The sequence below is a fragment of the Leptosomus discolor genome, chromosome 15, assembly GCF_034619465.1.
Source record: "Leptosomus discolor isolate bLepDis1 chromosome 15, bLepDis1.hap2, whole genome shotgun sequence".
Taxonomy (NCBI): domain Eukaryota; kingdom Metazoa; phylum Chordata; class Aves; order Leptosomiformes; family Leptosomidae; genus Leptosomus; species Leptosomus discolor.
This window is the reverse complement of record NC_141405.1, coordinates 603,044-621,835: the sequence shown is the minus strand read 5'-3', so window position 1 is coordinate 621,835 and position 18,792 is coordinate 603,044. Positions and strand designations below refer to the sequence as shown.

General features: G+C 41.9%; 1 protein-coding gene across 7 annotated transcripts in view; it reads right to left on the bottom strand.

Moving 5' to 3' along the window:
- MYH10 (myosin heavy chain 10) overlaps positions 1-18,792 on the bottom strand; it is a 102,975-nt gene that overhangs the window by 73,049 nt on the left and 11,134 nt on the right. For all 7 annotated transcript variants that reach the window (XM_086473848.1, XM_086473850.1, XM_086473847.1 and 4 more), the window contains exon 2: positions 14,846-15,002. In XM_086473848.1, coding sequence (XP_086329974.1) covers positions 14,846-15,002 — 157 coding nt within the window. The remainder of the gene's footprint in view (positions 1-14,845; positions 15,003-18,792) is intronic.

The window sequence follows — 18,792 nt, the reverse complement described above, 5'->3', positions numbered from 1 at the left end:
AAAACGTTTCCTCCAGCCCAACGCCATCCACTTCAAAGACAAATACAACAGTGCTGTTTTAAATCAATTACCAAGTCCCAACTTTGTGCGTTTGCCTAGTATTTCACAGAATCATAGAATGGTTTGGGTTGGAAGGGACCTTAAAGATTATCCAGTTCCAACCCCCCTGCCATGGGCAGGGACACCTTCCACTAGACCAGGTTGCTCCAAGCCCCATCCAGCCTGGCCTTGAGCACTGCCAGGGAGGGGGCAGCCACAACGTATTATGGTAGAAGACACAGATGGCCAGTGTCTACTACAGTTCCTCTATCTAGAAAACAGGCTATCAGAGAAAGCTGTCAGGTTGGACTGCCACAAACCACTTCTGACAGACCAGTATTTCAGTCCTGCCCCTCTCATGTCATTGTCTAAGTACTCCAAGATACCTCCAAGTCTTTAGTGAGGGGCTGAGAAAGCCCCTCTTCGCTGTGGGGCAGGGGCACTGATGCAAACCGTCTGTAGGTGTTCCTGGTATATGTGAAGTTAAAATAACAAAAGCTTTTAGAAAAATAAACCCAAGATGGTTCTGTCCCATACTGTAAAAGATGTGAGACTTGAGATAAATCACAACAGCCATACTTCAATTTTGCTTGCTGACTGACTGCAAAGTACGTTAAATTAATTATTAAATGAAGCATAGCAGGTCAGTCAAACCCCAGCCACTGTTTACCCTGCAACTTGTTTACGGTGAACCACAGCATACAAGTATTTCTTGCGTGCCTACAGCAGACTTCATGACCACACTCATCATTTGCTCGCTCACTGCAGATAGCTCAAGCTGCTGCATAAGCGCTCCAGTGCAGACATAGCACAAGTGGCTAACCTAACACAGCATCATCAAACCCTGGAAGAATAAGCCAAGCTATTAATTGAGGCTATTTTAGAAGTCACGAGTTTGGTATTTGCAACATTAGCTTGAAATTACACAAATTCCTAAAGAAAAAATTGTGACATTTGTTTTCAGGGTTGCTAGCCAGGGCTGAATCAGCGTAAAAGGAGAAAACAAATAGCTGTTAGACTATGTCCTGCCCACTTAATGAAACTGTGGGTAGCTTCTCCATTACATATCAGATAGAATTCGAATTTTTTTTTTTCAGTCCTCATTAAGTTTGACAAAGCTCAAACATGGTTTGAGCACTGGCAGTCTTTCAGTACCTTCATTAACTACCATTAAGTGTCTAACTCAGAAATTAAAACAGAGTTGCTACATTTGTAAGTAAAAGTTAACAGGTAACACATTCCTCCCCTAACAAATTCATTCCAACAGGGATGGATTTATAGCAAGACCTGCAAACACCTCTAATCTATTACATAATACCAAATTTATTTAGCTTTTTGAAACTGGTGACTGCTGTAGTTTAGGAGATGAGCAGAGAATACGAGTCAGCCTTCAGTTTGGAGAAAGCCCAGAGAAAACTGCAGTGTCCCAAGGGCTGACCCATGATGTGAGCAATGGCTGAGATGTACAAACTGCTGATACATGAAGGAAACAACTTTGACTTGAGAGCTCCTGATGCACCACACCACTGAGCCAGCTACAGCTTATGCGACTGATTTACCGTCAAAGCCAACAACTGGTTCTCACACAAGTGTTTAACGCAACTTAGCTGAAGGGCAGTAACAATCCATAAGGCAGCAAGTCCTGAAACTGCTCCAGCTAGAGCTGCAAGGACTTGCTCACTTATGCTCGTTGTTCTTCAAATGACACACGTGAGCAGTTCTCAGCCTTCCCGATTTGAGGCTCCCCAAGAGCTTTCCCAGTAGAAATGAGCAGCTCCTAAATCTTCTACACAGGCCAACTCTATGCTGACTTTTAGCTTTTATTTGCATGCTGCTTAGAAGTAACCTAAGATTAGTAGTAGCTGGCAAGCCACAGGCTGGAAAAGGTTTATTCAGACTATAGAGTATTCAGTACAGCAGTGGTTTCTATTCTCCATCAACCCTGCTGAAGTTGTTCTGTTTCCCATGTAGCACAATTTTGCCTAGACAAAGACTACATTGTCAACCAAAACAATGATTCAAGGAGGTCCTTTAACTGTAATATCTGCCATTTAAGCTCACTCATTTAACTTTCACTCTTCTCCTTCCCAAACAAACAAGCAAGCACAAACCACTTCACAAAACTGGCTGTGAACCAGCTTTCACTCTAGTGGGCTCCTCCTATTTCATTATGCCTGAACTCCACGAGTTTGGAAAGACAGCAAGTATGGTAATGGTACATAGCTAGGCTTTCTAACTTCAACACAATGTGGTCAGTGGTTTGGCTTTTTGTTCTCAGTCACACATAGGACAGGACACAGATCATCTAGCATATCACCCCAGCCCCAGTACAGTCAGCCACACTACACACACCAGTGATTTTAACACATCGCCTAGCAATAGCCAGGCTAAAGAGTTTTAAGCATTTTTCTGATGGATATTTTCTAAGACTCATAACAAGCCTTTCGATGAGCATGTTTATTTGAAAATATTGTAAGTCCCAGATTTGCTGTATAGACTTCTCATTCCTCTGTTCTTCTGAGTTGCAGAGAATCACAGGATGTCAGAGGTTGGAAGGGACCTCGAAAGATCATCTAGTCCAACCCCCCCTGCCAGAGCAGGACCACCTAGAGCAGGTCACACAGGAACACGTCCAGGCAGGTTTTGAATGTCTCCAGAGAAGGAGACTCCACAACCTCTCTAGGCAGCCTGTTCCAGTGCTCTGTCACCCCTACAGTGAAAAAGTTTTTCCTTATGTTAATGTGGAACCTCCTATGCTCCAGCTTGCACCCATTGCCCCTTGTCCTGTCATTGGCCATCACCGAGAGGAGCCCAGCTCCATCCTCCTGACACTTGCCCTTTACGTATTTATAAACATTCATGAGGTCACCCCTCACTCTCCTCTTCTCCAAGCTAAAGAGACCCAGCTCCCTCAGCCTTTCATCATGAGGGAGATGTTCCACACCCTTAATCACCTTTGTGGCTCTGCACTGGACTCTTTCAAGCAGTTCCCCGTCCTTCTTGAACTGAGGCGCCCAGAGCTGGACACACTATACCAGATGGGGTCTCACCAGTACAGAGCAGAGGGGGAGGAGAACCTCTCTCGACCTACTGACCACAGCCCTTTTAATACACCCCAGGGTACCTCTGGCCTTCTTGGCCACAAGGGCACGTTGCTGGCTCACAGTTATCCTGCTGCCCACCAGGACCCCCAGTCCCTTTCCCCTACGCTGCTCTCTAACAGCTCAGTCCCCAACCTGTACTGGTACATGGGGTTGTTCTTTCCCAGAAGCAAGACTCTACACTTGCCCTTGTTGTATTTCATAACATTTCTCCCCACCCAGCTCTCCAGCCTGTCCAGGTCTCGCTGAATGGCAGCACAGCCTGCTGGGGTGTCAGCCACTCCTCCCAGTTTTGTCTCCTCAGCAAACTTGCTGACAGTGCACTCTGTTCCCTCATCCAGGTCATTGATGAATATATGGAATAGTACTGGTCGCAGTATCGACCCCTGAGGGACTCCACTAAATACAGGCCTCCAACTAGACTCTGTCCCATTGACCACAACTCTCTGACTTCTTTCCTTCAACCAATTCACAATCCACCTCACTACCCGATCATCCAGACCACACTTCCTCATTTTAGCTGTGAGGATGCTGTGGGAGATGGTGTCAAATGCTTTAGTGAAATCAAGATAAACCACATCGACTGCACTACCATCATCTATCCACCTGGTTATGTCTCCATAAAAGGTTATCAGGTTGGTCAAACACGACTTCCCCTTGGTGAAGCCATGCTAACTGCTCCTAATGACCCTCTTATCCTTGATATGCCTAGAGACAGCACCGAGGAGAAGTTGTTCCATCACTTTTCCAGGGATGGAGGTGAGGCTGACCGGTCTGTAGTTACTCAGGTCCTCCTTCTTGCCCTTTTTGAAGACTGGAGTGAAACTTGCTTGCCTCCAGCCCTCAGGCACCTCACCTGTTCCCCACAACTTACCAAAGATGACGGAGAGTGGTCTCACAATGACTTCCACCAGCTCCCTCAACACCCACGGTGCAACCCATCAGGGCCCATGGATTTATGTATGTCCAGCTTGCTTAACTGATCCCTAATCCAGTCCTTATCACCCAAGGCAAACTCCTCCTTTGTCCTGACTTCCTCTGGGGCCTCAGGGGTCTGGGGCTCCTCAGGACAGTCTCCAGCGGTACAGACAGAGGCAAAGAAGGCATTCAGTAGCTCTGCCTTCTTTGTATCCTCTGTCACCAGGGCACCCGCCTCATTCAGCCGTGGGCCTGCATTGCCTCTACTGTTAGTTTTTTTCCAATCACTGAACATCGTAAGTTCTAAAACGCTTTCCCAAGAGAACATGTAAAAGCCACTGCTACAGTGTCACGAGACATTTCAGGAGACAAACTCATGAGCTTCTACCACTTTACATGCCAAACTGTTGAGGCTACCTTGCAAGTGTGGAAAGGTACAGCACAACCAACTTTGTATGCTGGGCAGTGTTCAAGATAAACATTTGTCTGGAATTAAGACTTGGGGGGTGGGGGTTGTGTGTGATATCGCAAGTCGAGACAGTTCAAACACTAAAATCCTTTCCTCAATGGACCTAAGTTAATGCTACTTTCTTATATTTTAAACACAGACTTTCTTTACGTTTGCTTCTGAATAGTTTTTGAAGTTGAACAATTCAGAGGACAAACTCCACATTTGCCTACCCCCTTATGCCTAAAGCACCACTGAGTTCTCAATAAACTCTATTTCAGCAACAACTTGAAATTGCACAATAAATCCATCCTTCAGCTTTTAAAGAAAAATTCACAGGAATATTCAGATCTACTTTCATTTGGAGGAAAGATGTTGACCTTCATTTCTTTAAGGTCAAAAGAGCTTTTACTCACATATACTTGTGTGCACACACAAGCATTCTCTTCTCCCCTTTGCCATTTTTTTAAAAAACACGAGCATCACATATTCCTTATGCTATTTATAGGGGGGAAATCCTTAAAGTCATCTCTCCCTTGAGCACATAGACAAACATTTGTTCCTAGAAGTACAAAGCACTAACATTCATCCGACAGTTTCACTGTATCGGCTGATAATTAAAGTAATCCTGATAAGAAATGGTCATGAACAACCATTGTTTACAAAATAGCTTTGATTCATGGTTTGTTTTTTCCTATGTAGCTTAATACTGTTTCCATCCAAAAATCTAGTGTATATTACTCTAAGTGGGGGTGGGGTGTGTAATATCTACCTACGGAGAGCAGGAGGGGAACAGGAGGAGCAACTCCCCACCAACTACAACTTTTCTCCACACATTTTCATCACCTACTACCCCCTTTCTTCCAGCCTTAGTCTTCAACAAGAAAGAGATAAGAAAACCAAGGATGCGAGAAGAATATAATCATTATAGGAATTTTTGACCCAGTAACTACTGTGGCATTCATTCCTGTACTAAAGGCAATGTTTCCCTGTGGTTTTGTGGAGAAAAAGTTAACCTCATCTTTTAAATCTGTTTCATTTGAGATGCTGAATGTCACCATGAACAACTTCTGCTTTGAAAAGAGATACAATGACGTTTTACTGGTTGCCTCTTCTCGGCCACTGTAACACTTCAGTGCAGTAAGAAACAACACTTACGGCAAGCACATCAACAAAGACTAATTAAGCTCCACGCCCTCATAATAAACAGCTGTGATAGTTTCCAACAGCCTCCTCAGCCTCTTAAAAGCCAGCTGGAGCAGATACCTGCACCCCTACCACTCCTAAGCCCTGCACAGCGAGGCACACACTAACCTATCACACTCCACAACCCTCCAGTGTTAGGAGGACACAGACTATTACCATTTAACCCATGTGCACTTTCACATGCAGGTTACAAAGTAAACTGACTGACATAGCAAGATAGACCACTGATGATCATGACCCGTATCACATTCCAACAGCAGATAACATAAGGACCGAAATTAGCAGGGCAGGATGACTCCCCACAACTCTTTCCCAGCAGCCAGCAAATTCTGCTGCAATTTCCTGATCCATTATCCTCAGACTTCAAGTTCATGTATTCTTCAAGCGGCTTTTTGGACAAGCATAGGCTTTCAGCACTCGCTATATCCTGAGGCACAGACTACCACAGTTTAGCTATGCTGTTAGAAAAATTGCTTCTTTTTGTTGTTTTGAACATGTCGTTTGCAAATTGCAAGTAACAGCCCTTTGTTCTTGCACAGGAAGAAATGGAGTGGGGGAAGGATCACTGTTCCCTCTCCCTGTGCCACTTCAGATTTAGATTTCCATTGTATCCGACCTGAATTATCATTCCCATGCTGAATAGTTTTGTTAACTTCAGTTGTTTTTTGAATGTCTTCCTGTCATATTTGCTCTTCACCCAGAGCAGGGGAGGCCAGAACTGAACAAAGTGTTGAGGATAAAATATATTATAAGTCTATGGCAAAAGTGTTTCCCAATTTGATCCCTGTTCAATTAATCCTTACATTCTTGACCTGATTTATGGCCATTGCCAAACACTGTGTTTGGACTTCCACAGATGTTTCATCCCCTACAGCTCCTACTCAAGCAGTAACAGCTCCACATCTACTAACAAAGCTCTTTTCCCCCAGTACATCACCACTGTGGAGTGGACCACATGGAATCCCACATGCTATTTTAACCTCCTCTACGCTCTGAGGCACAGTTCTTCACATCAGGCTTTCATTTTTGCTGGATAACAATACAAGCCAAGTATCCTCTCAAAATCCCTTCTCTTTTCCAGGCAAGACATTTATAAACAAGAAGCATGAACATGATGACTCTTTATATATGATTATATGCATACATGTTCCTGCAAAGGCTAGTTTCACACTTTGGAACAGTTTCTACCGACGTGTTTGACACTAACCACAAGCCTACTGGTCTTCAGATTCCCAGATCTGAAAAGGAATCTCAAAGAGATAACACCCAGTAGCTAATATCTGGGTGCTTTGGTACCAGATGTTTTGTGCCAAGTGTTCCCGAGCAGCAGTTAGTCAGTCAGCTATTCCATCTCCAAGATTAAGAATTTGGTTCTTGCAGTTTGCTACCATCATTTTTCTATTTACTAACACTTTGATTTGAGAGGGATTCCCTGATGTTTTCCTCAAAGGAACATTCCCAGCCTGAGAACTTCCCCGAGCAACTCCATAGCAGACACACATAAAGAGGTAGTTGCATTATTTCCTGATTTTTCTTCTGGGATTTCCTTCTACGCATCATCTGATAGCTTTACCATCGCTCTGAAAAAGCCTTAGAATAAGAAGAAATTTAATGCCCCAAAGTATTCAGAAAGCCATGAGTGTCACCTTGCTTTATGAGACAGCCTACTAGAGGTGCACAACACCTTGCAACTCTGAATCACTGAGAAGGTACACAAAGTCTGTCAGGAGTGCCTAAACAGCCTCAGGCACGGACAAGCAAAAGGAAGCCAGATACACACAGATATACAAGTTGGCAATCATGTTGGTGATGTGAGCCTTGGGTTGTTAAAGACTAAGAGCAGAATACCACCAGCCCTCACCACTTCTCCCCACTTGCTAAGTGATAAAAATTGCTCCTACTTCTTGTTGCTTCCTTGCCAGAGGAAGGAGGGGGGGAGCTACTGCAATTGCTAGCAGTAGCAGTTACAGCACAGCTAAGCTCTTAGTTTAACACTGCAGAGGAATGCAGACATGACTGACAAAAACCAGTTATTGTGAAAAACACACAACACCTCGCAGTGCTGTTGCAGTGCAATTTGCTGTCAAGATTAGAATACACTTAAGTTTCTGTTGCACAAGCAATAATGTCTCGATGTGTGTCACCTGAAGGCTAAAGCCAAGCAGAAGGGAATTATCCATTTCGCAACGACCTAGAAATAAATGGAGTTTAAATTAAACTAAAGTTTCAGAGTAGAAGCAGGTGCTAGCTGAGTAATGTGCACAAAATGATTCATCTCCTGCATGATTTCATAAGTTGGATGCACTTAGTCTTGAATTCCTGTCTGTAGGCTAGCACCGTCACAATTCAATTAATGGGCCACCTTGCATAGCAAGGTTTAAAATTGAAATCATCATCAGTTGGTCAAAATATCAACCTAAAAGACCATGGAACTGGCTAATCTGCCACAACACTTCAGAAGTGGGGAGAAAACAGTCAAGGCACCGAAGAAACTAGGAATTCTTCATGTAACAATTGTCACTCCCGTCTCATTTCTGAATCTAAGAAAGTTACGCAAAAAAAAAAATTAAGTCAACCACTTCAAGTAACACTTCTAAGCAACTAAGCCTTAAGAAAAAAAGTTGTTTACTGTAATTACCATCATGCCTAATTAAGTTTGTAACCTTGAGGTTAAACACCAATAAAGAGCAGGCATCCAAATGCATTTTGACTAGGAGAAAGACAAAGGTTAGCAACTGTTGTCACAAGCATCAGAGTACTAGAAGTTTTCCAACTTTTAACACAAAAAAGTTAAGGAAAAGACATGATTGTATACTAGAATCTAGTTCTAGAAACTAAGTTCACTTGAATTTGTTCAATAATTGCTACTGAAGTCATTCAGAGATGGTCTAGCAAGGCGCGATAATTTAAATTGTGAAAATAACTGCACAGTCTCTGAAGCACACAGATTTACCACCAAGAGACAGAACGGAAGAGTGAGGGGAAGGAGATGAAATATTGCACAATAGGTTCAGCTGACAGAAGCACTTCTCATTTTACTTCAAATTCAAAAATAATGAGGCAGAAGACTGTTTCAGCATGATGGATTTCAGGTTTTCCTACTTTATTTCTTTCTTCAAGAATCTCGTTCCCTCATCCAGCCATTAAGACCACCATATATAACATTCCTAAGGGTATACAAACCAATCTTGATGTTAATGTCATTGTCACCTAAGTATTTATATGCCACACCAGCCTGATTGGACAAAGTAAAAACACAGAAATCACAGCGTACCAATAAAGAGACCTATAAATCCTTCACATTACCCTTACCAAGCAGTCAGTTCTGCCCTAGATTGCCATCCTGCACTTTGCAAGTAGTTAAAAAGCTTTGGGGAGTCTTTCGGTAAGTCAAGACATGATGAAAATATCAAGAATATTAATTGCACATATAACAGGTCCTATATATTCCTCACATAACAGAGAACGCTAGTCATCACTCCCAGGCTTTTTAGTCTCAGAGCAATTTTTTACTCTCCCATTTGAAGATTTAATAGACCTTTAAAGAAAAGAGTTGTCATATTTTAGTTTCACTTCTTTTCTTCCCTATCGTTGGGAGGGGGGAGGTCCCCAAAGGGAGGACTTACATCAAAATTACTTATAAATAGAGATCAATATGATGTTTTTAAGAGAGAAGTACTGCATTGGTAGGCAGTACTGGCTTCTCCAACGCCAAGTGTTCACTTCACGTATTACGCTGTTTCCGATAAACCTTCTCTGCAACAGGATTAAAGGCAGTCCTAAAATATCAGTGCTAATTTAGTGCTCATCAAGATGTCCTCAGGGAAACAGGATAAAAAGAAGAGACTAAGCATAATTATACAAGAGCAATATTAGGAGGCAAGCTGGTCTTTGGCAACAAAAAGCAAACAAGTTTTCCTTAATATTTCTTCCAAAGCACTTTTTAGAGTCAATGAATAAAGAGGCATAACAAAACAATGCCACACTTCCTCTAGAAATACAGTGGAAGAACAGGAAGGGAGGAGGGAGAAGAGAAAGCCAAGTATGGTAAAAGCACTAAAGAAAAATTTATGCTGCGCTGCTTTCACACAATCAAGTCTGCCTTGCTAGTAAAATGTAGTTGTAGATGAACTATTAGACTTACAGAATCAGTTTTCTTAAAGAAAAACCTAGTCTCTGTCAAAACGTTTTCTTCTTACTACCTATAACTTTTAGCAGTACAGAAGAACACTAGCAAGTCTTTCAAATTGTATTACCAAACAGAATTAAGGTCAATGTTGTCACAGGGATTAGGATACCAATTCCTTATGACCATGTCAACTGTCCGGCAGCCGTGAAAAGCTCAGTCCAGCATTCTTTTGTGAAGCACACCAACTCCAACCCTATGTATTTACGCACTGGATTTCTGACTAGGGCTAAACAATTTCAATATGCCTAGAAGCCCCTGGGTTATGTGTACTTACTGCTTCAACATAACATTAGGAAAATGAAGAGAAAGCACAGGAGAAATCCACTAAACCACCCGTGAAGTAACACTTGCCCTACTACCACAGTACTTTGAAAAATAATTACTAGGAGAGAGAGGGGAAATCCAGTATGTAAAGCTGAATTGCATGTTATTATCTACTGAGGCCAAGGCACTAGGTAATGAGTCTTTTCCTGAAGAGAAATCCTGACTGTCATAACCAAATGGCATCCAAAGTCTTGCTTGTTTTTAATAAGATTGTCTTCACACTTAATCTTTACCACAAGTCTTGCAGAAAAGGCAACATTTATGAGATCCAGCGATCAATAAGGTTTGCTTTTCCTTGCAAAAATTGCCTCAAATCCTCAGTGAATCACAGCTGCACCACCACTGAACTGCTCATCTGCAACACTCAGCCATTAAAAACTGTTCTGCACCTCTCTTTCTTGTGACAGCTTACACTAATTCGATACATCTGTCTGGAGAACCCTAGTCCCTCACAAAATGGCAAACTGGGCTCCTTGAGCATATTCTCTGTTTTGCAGCTCTTTCCTCCCCCGCCCCTTTGTCCTCCGTGTTTAACAAGCACTGAAATAGGTTTTCAGCCCATTCTCCTCCCCACTAAAGGGCACGATGAGAGCTGACCTGTGAAGACTGCAGGGCTGAAGGTCCTCCTAAATGGGAAATTCTTCAAGGGAACAAGAACACAGCAGCAGTTTGACGACTGCCAGTTAGCAATGCTTCCACACAACCTTTTCCTAACAGACAGCACACCGTGAAGTGCAGTGCTCTGTTTCTATCGCCAGTTTAACAAAATGGAGCACTTCCAGCAACATTTAAGACCAGGAAAAACTATGAAGACACACATGTATCAGTTGTTTCTGCCAACCAAAAAACCTTTTGCTTTCATAACCTAAACCAGAAATCTAGATTTTGTTATTTAAGCGCAAATATTATTTTAAACATACAAAACTTCAGAGCAGTCAGAATCCGATCTCTAATCATCCATGCTCTGAATTAAAGGCATGAAAACAGTAAGATACTGAGTAACAGGTTACTCCCCGTACCCAATTACCAGCACAGGAAAACAGTGTTTTAAAGAAATCAGGTTGTTCAGAGCCACAGTTCAAGTCCAGGTATCCTGTTAATCAGTGTAAGTGCAGTCTCACAAACACCTAGAAAATCAGTAGTTTATGATTAGCTACAAGGAAAGTAAACCCATGGATTATACTTGAGAGTGTAATGACAGGACAAGGGGTAACAGTTTCAAACTGAAAGAGGGGAGATTTAAATTAGATATTAGGAAGAAATTCTTTACTGTGAGGGTGGTGAGACACTGGCACAGGCTGCCCAGAGAGGCTGTGGCTGCCCCCTCCCTGGCAGTGCTCAAGGCTAGGCTGGATGGGTCTGGGAGCAACCTGGTCTGGTGGAAGGTGTCCCTGCCCACGGCAGGGGAGGGTTGGCACTGGGTGATATTTAAGGTCCCTTCCAACCCAAACCATTCTGTGATTCTATGATACGAAAATAACCACTGAACAGGCCAGAAAAATACAACTGACCACTTCTATTGACCTAAATTAGTGGCAAAGGAATTTCTATAAGGTTATGGTCCTATCATCCAAAGGAACTGCATTCCTACCATTTCCATTTCAGTTTTGAATCGTAGTAATTAAACGTTAGATGTCAAATACAGGAAACACAGAAGTCCTTCATATCAAAAGAAATCTGTGAATATGCTATAACAGCAAAATCATGACTCACAATAGGACTGGAATAACTCATCTCATCCACTACTTCACTCTCTACCATCCTATCTCCACGTCCCAGAGCAACGTGCACACAAATGTGGACATGAACAGTTTTACAATTATAGCTACGTGTTAGTAACTTATCAGCAAAAGCATCTTGGTCAAGGATTATGCCACAAATAAATGCTAGCAGAGACTGCTGATGACTTAACTGGAACCACTGTGATTAAAACAGCTAGTTCTTAGAGACATATTTCTACTAGCTGTAAGTTTGATATACATTTTCTGCTTCATTAGTTTAAGATTGAAAGTCTAGCAAAACTTAAGACATAGTTAGAAGATTAAGGACACTTTGTGCACTATGTTAAATCCTTGGCTGGCAGGGAAAACCTAGCTCTCCCTACCAAATTCTAGGTACACTCAGTAGTTGACCTTGTATTGCCACTGATAACGAGAAAATAAACTGAGTATTGTAATAATCTACTGTTAAGTATCATTTGGTGTGCTAGTGACTAAAACACCTTAGTTGTAACTGCAAGTTTTATTTACATGAAGACTTAAATTCAGTTCCCCAAAATGTCTGTCTCTGCATCAGGCCCCATCTAGAGGCTCTGTAGGCAGAGGGACCAGCACTGAGCAGTGCTAGTGCCAGACTTTTCCTCCACTGACCCCCTTTAGACACACTCAGTCATTCTTATCGTGACTGACCACTGCTTCACAAGACTATGCAAAGCCACGGTGATTGTACAAAATCACCACTGCAAATAGCAGCGAGTTTCATACTTCAGGCAAGCATATCTCCAGAAGTTGGTACACCCCATTTCTCCTAAAGGAAGGAGTGTCCATAAATAGTTTCAGAAGTCCAGTATAAATTCAGAAACAGCACTGTTTTCCTCTGGAAGCATCTTCCTCTGACCCAACCCAATCAGGCAAGAACAGTTGGCTCAGTAAAACATTGGCCAATCACAAAACTGCCCGTGCCTGTCCTAGAGGTTTTACTTATCCTTGGCAACGCAATCGTGACAGCAAACCACCAATGGGAAGTTTACTGGCTGATTGTGATCACTGCCTAAAATAAAGGGGGAGTAGCTCCATACAGGTGAACAGCACTAGAAGCTAGAAACACAGATGTAGTTAACCTTGAAGAAACTATTCCCTAATAAATTGATCCTGTTGCACAGCTTTCATCTATTCTTATTCCAATCTATGGAACAGATTAATCTTTCAAATGAAAAGAATTCAAGCTATCAAAATGAAAAAGGAAGCACAGAAAGACACAAACAGATTTGATACAAAAATATACACCTCCACATATCCAAACATATACCATCATGTGAATTTTTTTTCATGTCATCTTCCAAAACCAGTAAAATTTGTAGATGTAGCAAGATGCCCAGAGATATAAATCAGTACCAGCATGATACATAGAGCACCTGAAGGGTGATAACTACTGATATTGACTTATTTTATAGAAGATATTTGTCAAGAACTTCCCAAAAGCTCTTGAGACAATTTCAAAGATATTGTGCTTTTAGAGTGGGAATCCCTTATCCACAAACCACTTGAGACTGCTAGGAATAAACTCCTTGGAATAATCTTAAAAGTTTGCTCTGTTCTTCCACATACACTTGATATTGGGGGTCCTCTGGTCTGAGTTGTTAGAGGCTGCTGTTCTTGTCAAGAGGCTTCCCCCCCCCCATAAAAACAGAGCCCCGGGCATCCATTGAGAAGTGTCACAATTCTTGGTGGCCCCAGTTTGCTGCTCTTCCATTGCTTGCTCATGCATCACCCCACTCAGTGGTGATGGCATAGTTTCTTCTGGGGTGAAAGAGCACTTGGAAATCAAGCAACCTGAAGTTTATTATTAAGCAGCCCTAAAGACAAAGGCACAACTGAAAAAACAAGGACTTAGTGATTTATTTAAAGACAGGAAATGTCTTTTAAAAAGACTTACATTTAAACAGTTGGTTAACCTGGTAGCAGAAACAGTGGGGGGTTATTTTTTTAGTGTGTGTGAACTAGGTCAAACAGCTTTTAACCTACTTCCACAGTGCATCTATACCAGGTCTATAGCAGAAAACACAGTAAGTTTTCTAGACCTGCCTCTTCATGACACACACTTCTCTAGACACAACATGCTGGTGTTCCCACACCAGTAAAACAGCCATCTAAATATGACCCAATATTGGACAGTGTGAGCTGTGTTTCTAACATACGATGTCAGAAGTGCAGTTTCACAAGTTCAACAGCATGCATTTATTTCAACACATTCACATGACGTCGGATTCACAGTTTTCATATTTGTCCAGCACAGCCTTAAAGCCAAAATTCAAAGCATGTGCCCACCATAAACTTACTCTCAATTCTACTACAGACATGATCTAAACCAGTTGGGAAGGGGGGGGGGGGGGGGAAAAAAAAAAAAGTCTTCAGGGTTAAGCATTTCCCTGACCTCTTTTTGAACTCAAACAAACTATTGTTTCATTGTCACTTCAGATTATTTGAGAGCTGCCAAAACGCCAACATTTTTACAGAACTATAGAGGAGTCATTAACATACTTCAGCTTTCCCTTTTCAATCACACTTTTTCATCCTCACTTCATTCAAAGCCAGGTCACTAACGTCTTTTGACATGAATTTTTTAAGAAAAAAGTATTTCTACTACAACTATCAGTGCCACCAGCTGGCACAGTACATTTCCTACTAGTGCTAGTTTGCTTCTGTGCCCAAGTTGGGCAAATATGCTGACAGGGGTCAATCTGCAAGTTATTAGCTAGATAAAGCTTTCCCCCCCCCCTTTAAGAACTGGAAAAGATTCTGATCGTGTTAGAAATTACTATACAGCTGGATAATGGAGCTCCTGAGTTTTAGGCACATTACAAAGAGTAGTTGACTTAAGTAACATTTAACTAATTCTTACCTTGTAGCATGCATCTATACGCAGATTCAGATATTGCATAAATGTGCGGTGGCATTTCATGGCGCTTCTTCCCTCTGTACATCTCGATAATGTTTTCTGAATAAATCGGGAGGTTCTTGTAAGGATTTATAACTACGCAGAACAGCCCTGAATAGGTCTAAAAAAATAAAAATAATTGTTTCTGTTAGTAAACATATTGAAATAGAGCCATAAAGAGCAGAAAAAAAATTCTTATGGGTTCTATAATACTTATCTTAGAAGAAAAATGAGGTCCTTTTTGTTGAGCAACTCAAAGTACATGCTACATTCAAATTATTGGTTTCTAGTTCTCTTAAAAGGCTCTTTAATTACCTGCATAAAAAGTAATCTAAAGATAACAAATATGAGTAAATCTGAAGTGGAGCATCTGATCTCTTTCCCACAGGTATTTAAGTCTCCCTTACATTTGCCAGGTTACAGGATTTATGGACATCCTTTGATATTCAGCTCCTTCAGTAAAATGTGCATTCAAAGCTACTTTCTCATTTTTGAAGGAACTGATAATCTCAATTAGCCTATTAAGTAATTTGGAAAAGGAAAAAGTCTATTTCCAACCACCACTGTTTCTGCTATCCTGCCTTTTTTTTTTTTTTCATATTTGTATGTCTTTCCTGCTCATCAGTCTCTCTCATTCTCCAAGCAGTCTGCTCCTCGAGAGGTCATTCCCTCCACTGACCCACCCCAGCTGAGGGATCGCCTGGCAGCTGGCACTGCAGGTGACGTTTCATACTCTGCTGTTAGAGTTGATACTGAACAGGAGTTACCAGGACTGCTATAACACCAGGAAACTCAAGAACACATTTTACATTGCTCATTTCATTGACCCTGACTGAGGTATTTCTGTTGAGTCAAAAATGCCCCAAGTCTTACAAAACTGAACACAAAGTGTAAACCATACATACAGGTCCACATTTCCCCGAGTGAAATAGCAAAGACTACTTCAGAACAGTTCAGTCTCTGCTCCATAGAGCTTACCTTTAAGGAATTTACTATATAAATGTATATGAAAAAACCATACACAGTCCGTCACTCATACTTTGTTATCGGGGAGGGACAGACGAGCACAGGCTGGCTGTATGGGCTTTACTCGGGACCAAAGGTTAAGCTCACAGACAGGCAATTCTGCACCATGCGAAACACAGCTAATCCATGGCGTTTGCCTGAACCAAGGCACACGGATGGCTCTTGTCTTTTCAGAAGCAACCCAAACTGATGGGTTTTAAGAAAGGAAAACCCTCTCCATTCACCTTTATTTCATCACATGCTTTGAAAGTGTGTCCTTTTTGGTCATTAGTGCTATTGAGAGCTTCACTAGCATAGGAATGTTAGCAAGAGAGACCAGTTTTGATGGAAACATGGAGTGTCTCTCAGTGTCAGGAGAACTGTTTCTTACCTTTGCGTGCTGTGAGGACAGGGGGATGGAGACAGTAAGCAGACAGCATTAACTGCTGTTGAGAGCCTGTAGCATTAAGCAGGTAGCTCATGATTCTTATAATGTTTGTCAATTTAAAAAGTATTTCTGCTACATTTATATGAACAGAGTAGTTGAAATTCCTGATCTGCCTTTTTTTTTTTTAATATAGAAAAGATTTTACTTGGAGGAAAAGGTACCCTCTTCTTTCTACACCTACAAGGGATTCTCGAAAGACAGACGGAAAGTGATCTCTGAATTGAGTCAGGAGCACCATAGGTAAAGAAAAATAACTTGTTTTTATGCCAGATGGCCTGACATAAGCACTTCTTATGTCCTTATAGGAAAATAATCTCTCTGCTTTGGTCAGATCTGCTGGATGGTAAGTTCTGTGGCGCCCCACCCAGCCAAACATCTTTGGTAATGAGGTATTTATTTCTCAAGAGAAAGGAAACAGACATTACCAGGTCAACTGACCCAAGCACAAAGAACAACCTCTCGGTCATTAAGATGGGTCTGTTGGCAAGCGGGCAGCTCCTCCCCAGCCTCCTTGCCAGCCTCATGTTCCTACTGTCCTTCTTGCCAGCATCAGCATCTTTGCTGCAACTTACCGAGCTGGATACTACTGAAGACAAATTTCAAAAAGAATTGGTTGGTAATAGAATCAGTTCCTGACCAAACTCATTCATGGGCACCAGTGACACTGTAGTGGAGAGGGAAGGCAGGACAGTTATTTTAACAGCATGGTACAACTGACCAAGGAGCCAATTAATCGATAAATACTGGATCCATGTTCCTAGCCAACCACCTTCCCTGTTGCGCTGAACTAAGCTCACGCACATCCATCTATATTTACCACTGGTGATATGAAGGCATCGAGAACTACCACAAGCCTGATTTTCATTCTAGTCTCCAAATCAGGACAACCAGAAGAAAGGCACACATTCACCAAGCCCATTGTATGATCACCAGCTCAAAACCACCGGCCACCACCTATGCCGTGTTTCTCCACTACAGCCACATCCAATGAAATAAAAGGCTTGTTTATAGCTGACTGCAGATGAAGTGTGGTCACAAGCAAAAGAATTCACACGGCCAAAGTTGTGACCTGTCCCAACACACCCTCTGACCAGTGTAATGGCAAGAACATTTCCTTAAGCCAGCAGGTCTCTTTCCTCCAGGACAATTCCGGACTCTCAGCCAGCAGCAATTCTGAGCCCTGATCCGACTTTCACCTACCCAGCTTCAGAGACTTGCAATTTACCTCCATGGGCTGCTGTTCCGTATCTTACTGGGACAGGAACTCTCAAAACTGTGACGGGTGGCTCAGCTGTAAAGGTACTGCTGTATATAGTAGCTATATTAGTGTCACCCTCTTTCAAGGACAACACCTCTATTTCTCTGCAAATTCATCTAAAACTTATCAGTTATTTTGGTCCTTTTATGTTCACAAAGGAAAGTAGGTTTTTTGCCCAGTATCGCTGCCTTCCCCAGACATGAATTAACTGACTTTGTAAAAAAAATAAAAATAAAAAAATTAAGTGCTAGGATAAGAACAGCTATTTGAAGATTATCTTTCCCTCCTCCCCCGAGTTGCTTTGGCATCTTTTGTTTATTTCCCTAATACAGACATGGAACAAATGTTATTACTCTTTAGCTACATAAAGAATAAGTAATTTATAAAAACAAACTTAATCCTTCATACATCTATTGATGATACCTAACCTGGAAGCCTTTCTAGACCATCTCCTGATGCAGTAACTGGATGAATCAGTGAACCTGGAACAATCGGAATAAGCAAAGTCCAGCCAGATGCCAACATAACTCAGCCAATCTAGAGGAAGACCAGCAAACGTCCTCGGCAAATTAAGAGTTAATTTAAGAAGGGCCACTGAACAGGGCCAAATTAGAAGTTATGAAGCACAAAATTCTACCATTTCACCAGTGCTGGGCTTCATCTATTTGAAACTAATCTAAAGGATAGGCTTTAATCCCTGACCATCAAGTCTGTGTCATGACAACTCTCCACATGCAGCACGTTGAACTCCAGTATCTTGATTCCCTGCACGTGTCACTCAGTTCACTCTCTTGCCATTTCCCTGCAGAATTTAAAAATCACACTTTCTTCAAAACATCACCACACTGTACAGCCTTAATTTATTCAAAGGAAGATGGACCAGAGTTCTCCCACAAGGCTCCCAAATTTCCTGACCATCATGTATTGCAGAAAGCAATATATGAACATATTGGTGGGTTGTTTTCATGGCTTGGTACGCATATAGACACAGAAGGGATGCTTTTATTAAGTCAGATTGAATTGAGGAGGAGATAAGTGGTACAAAAATTTTATACAGCTATTTTACAACTGCACCATTTTACAACCCCATTACAGCAGATCAGAGGTATGGGCATTCCGCATCCAAATTGAAGACATGAAAAGTAGGCTGAGGTTGTTTCACATGCCTTGAAAAGCTTCTTGGTGACAAGCCATAGAAAG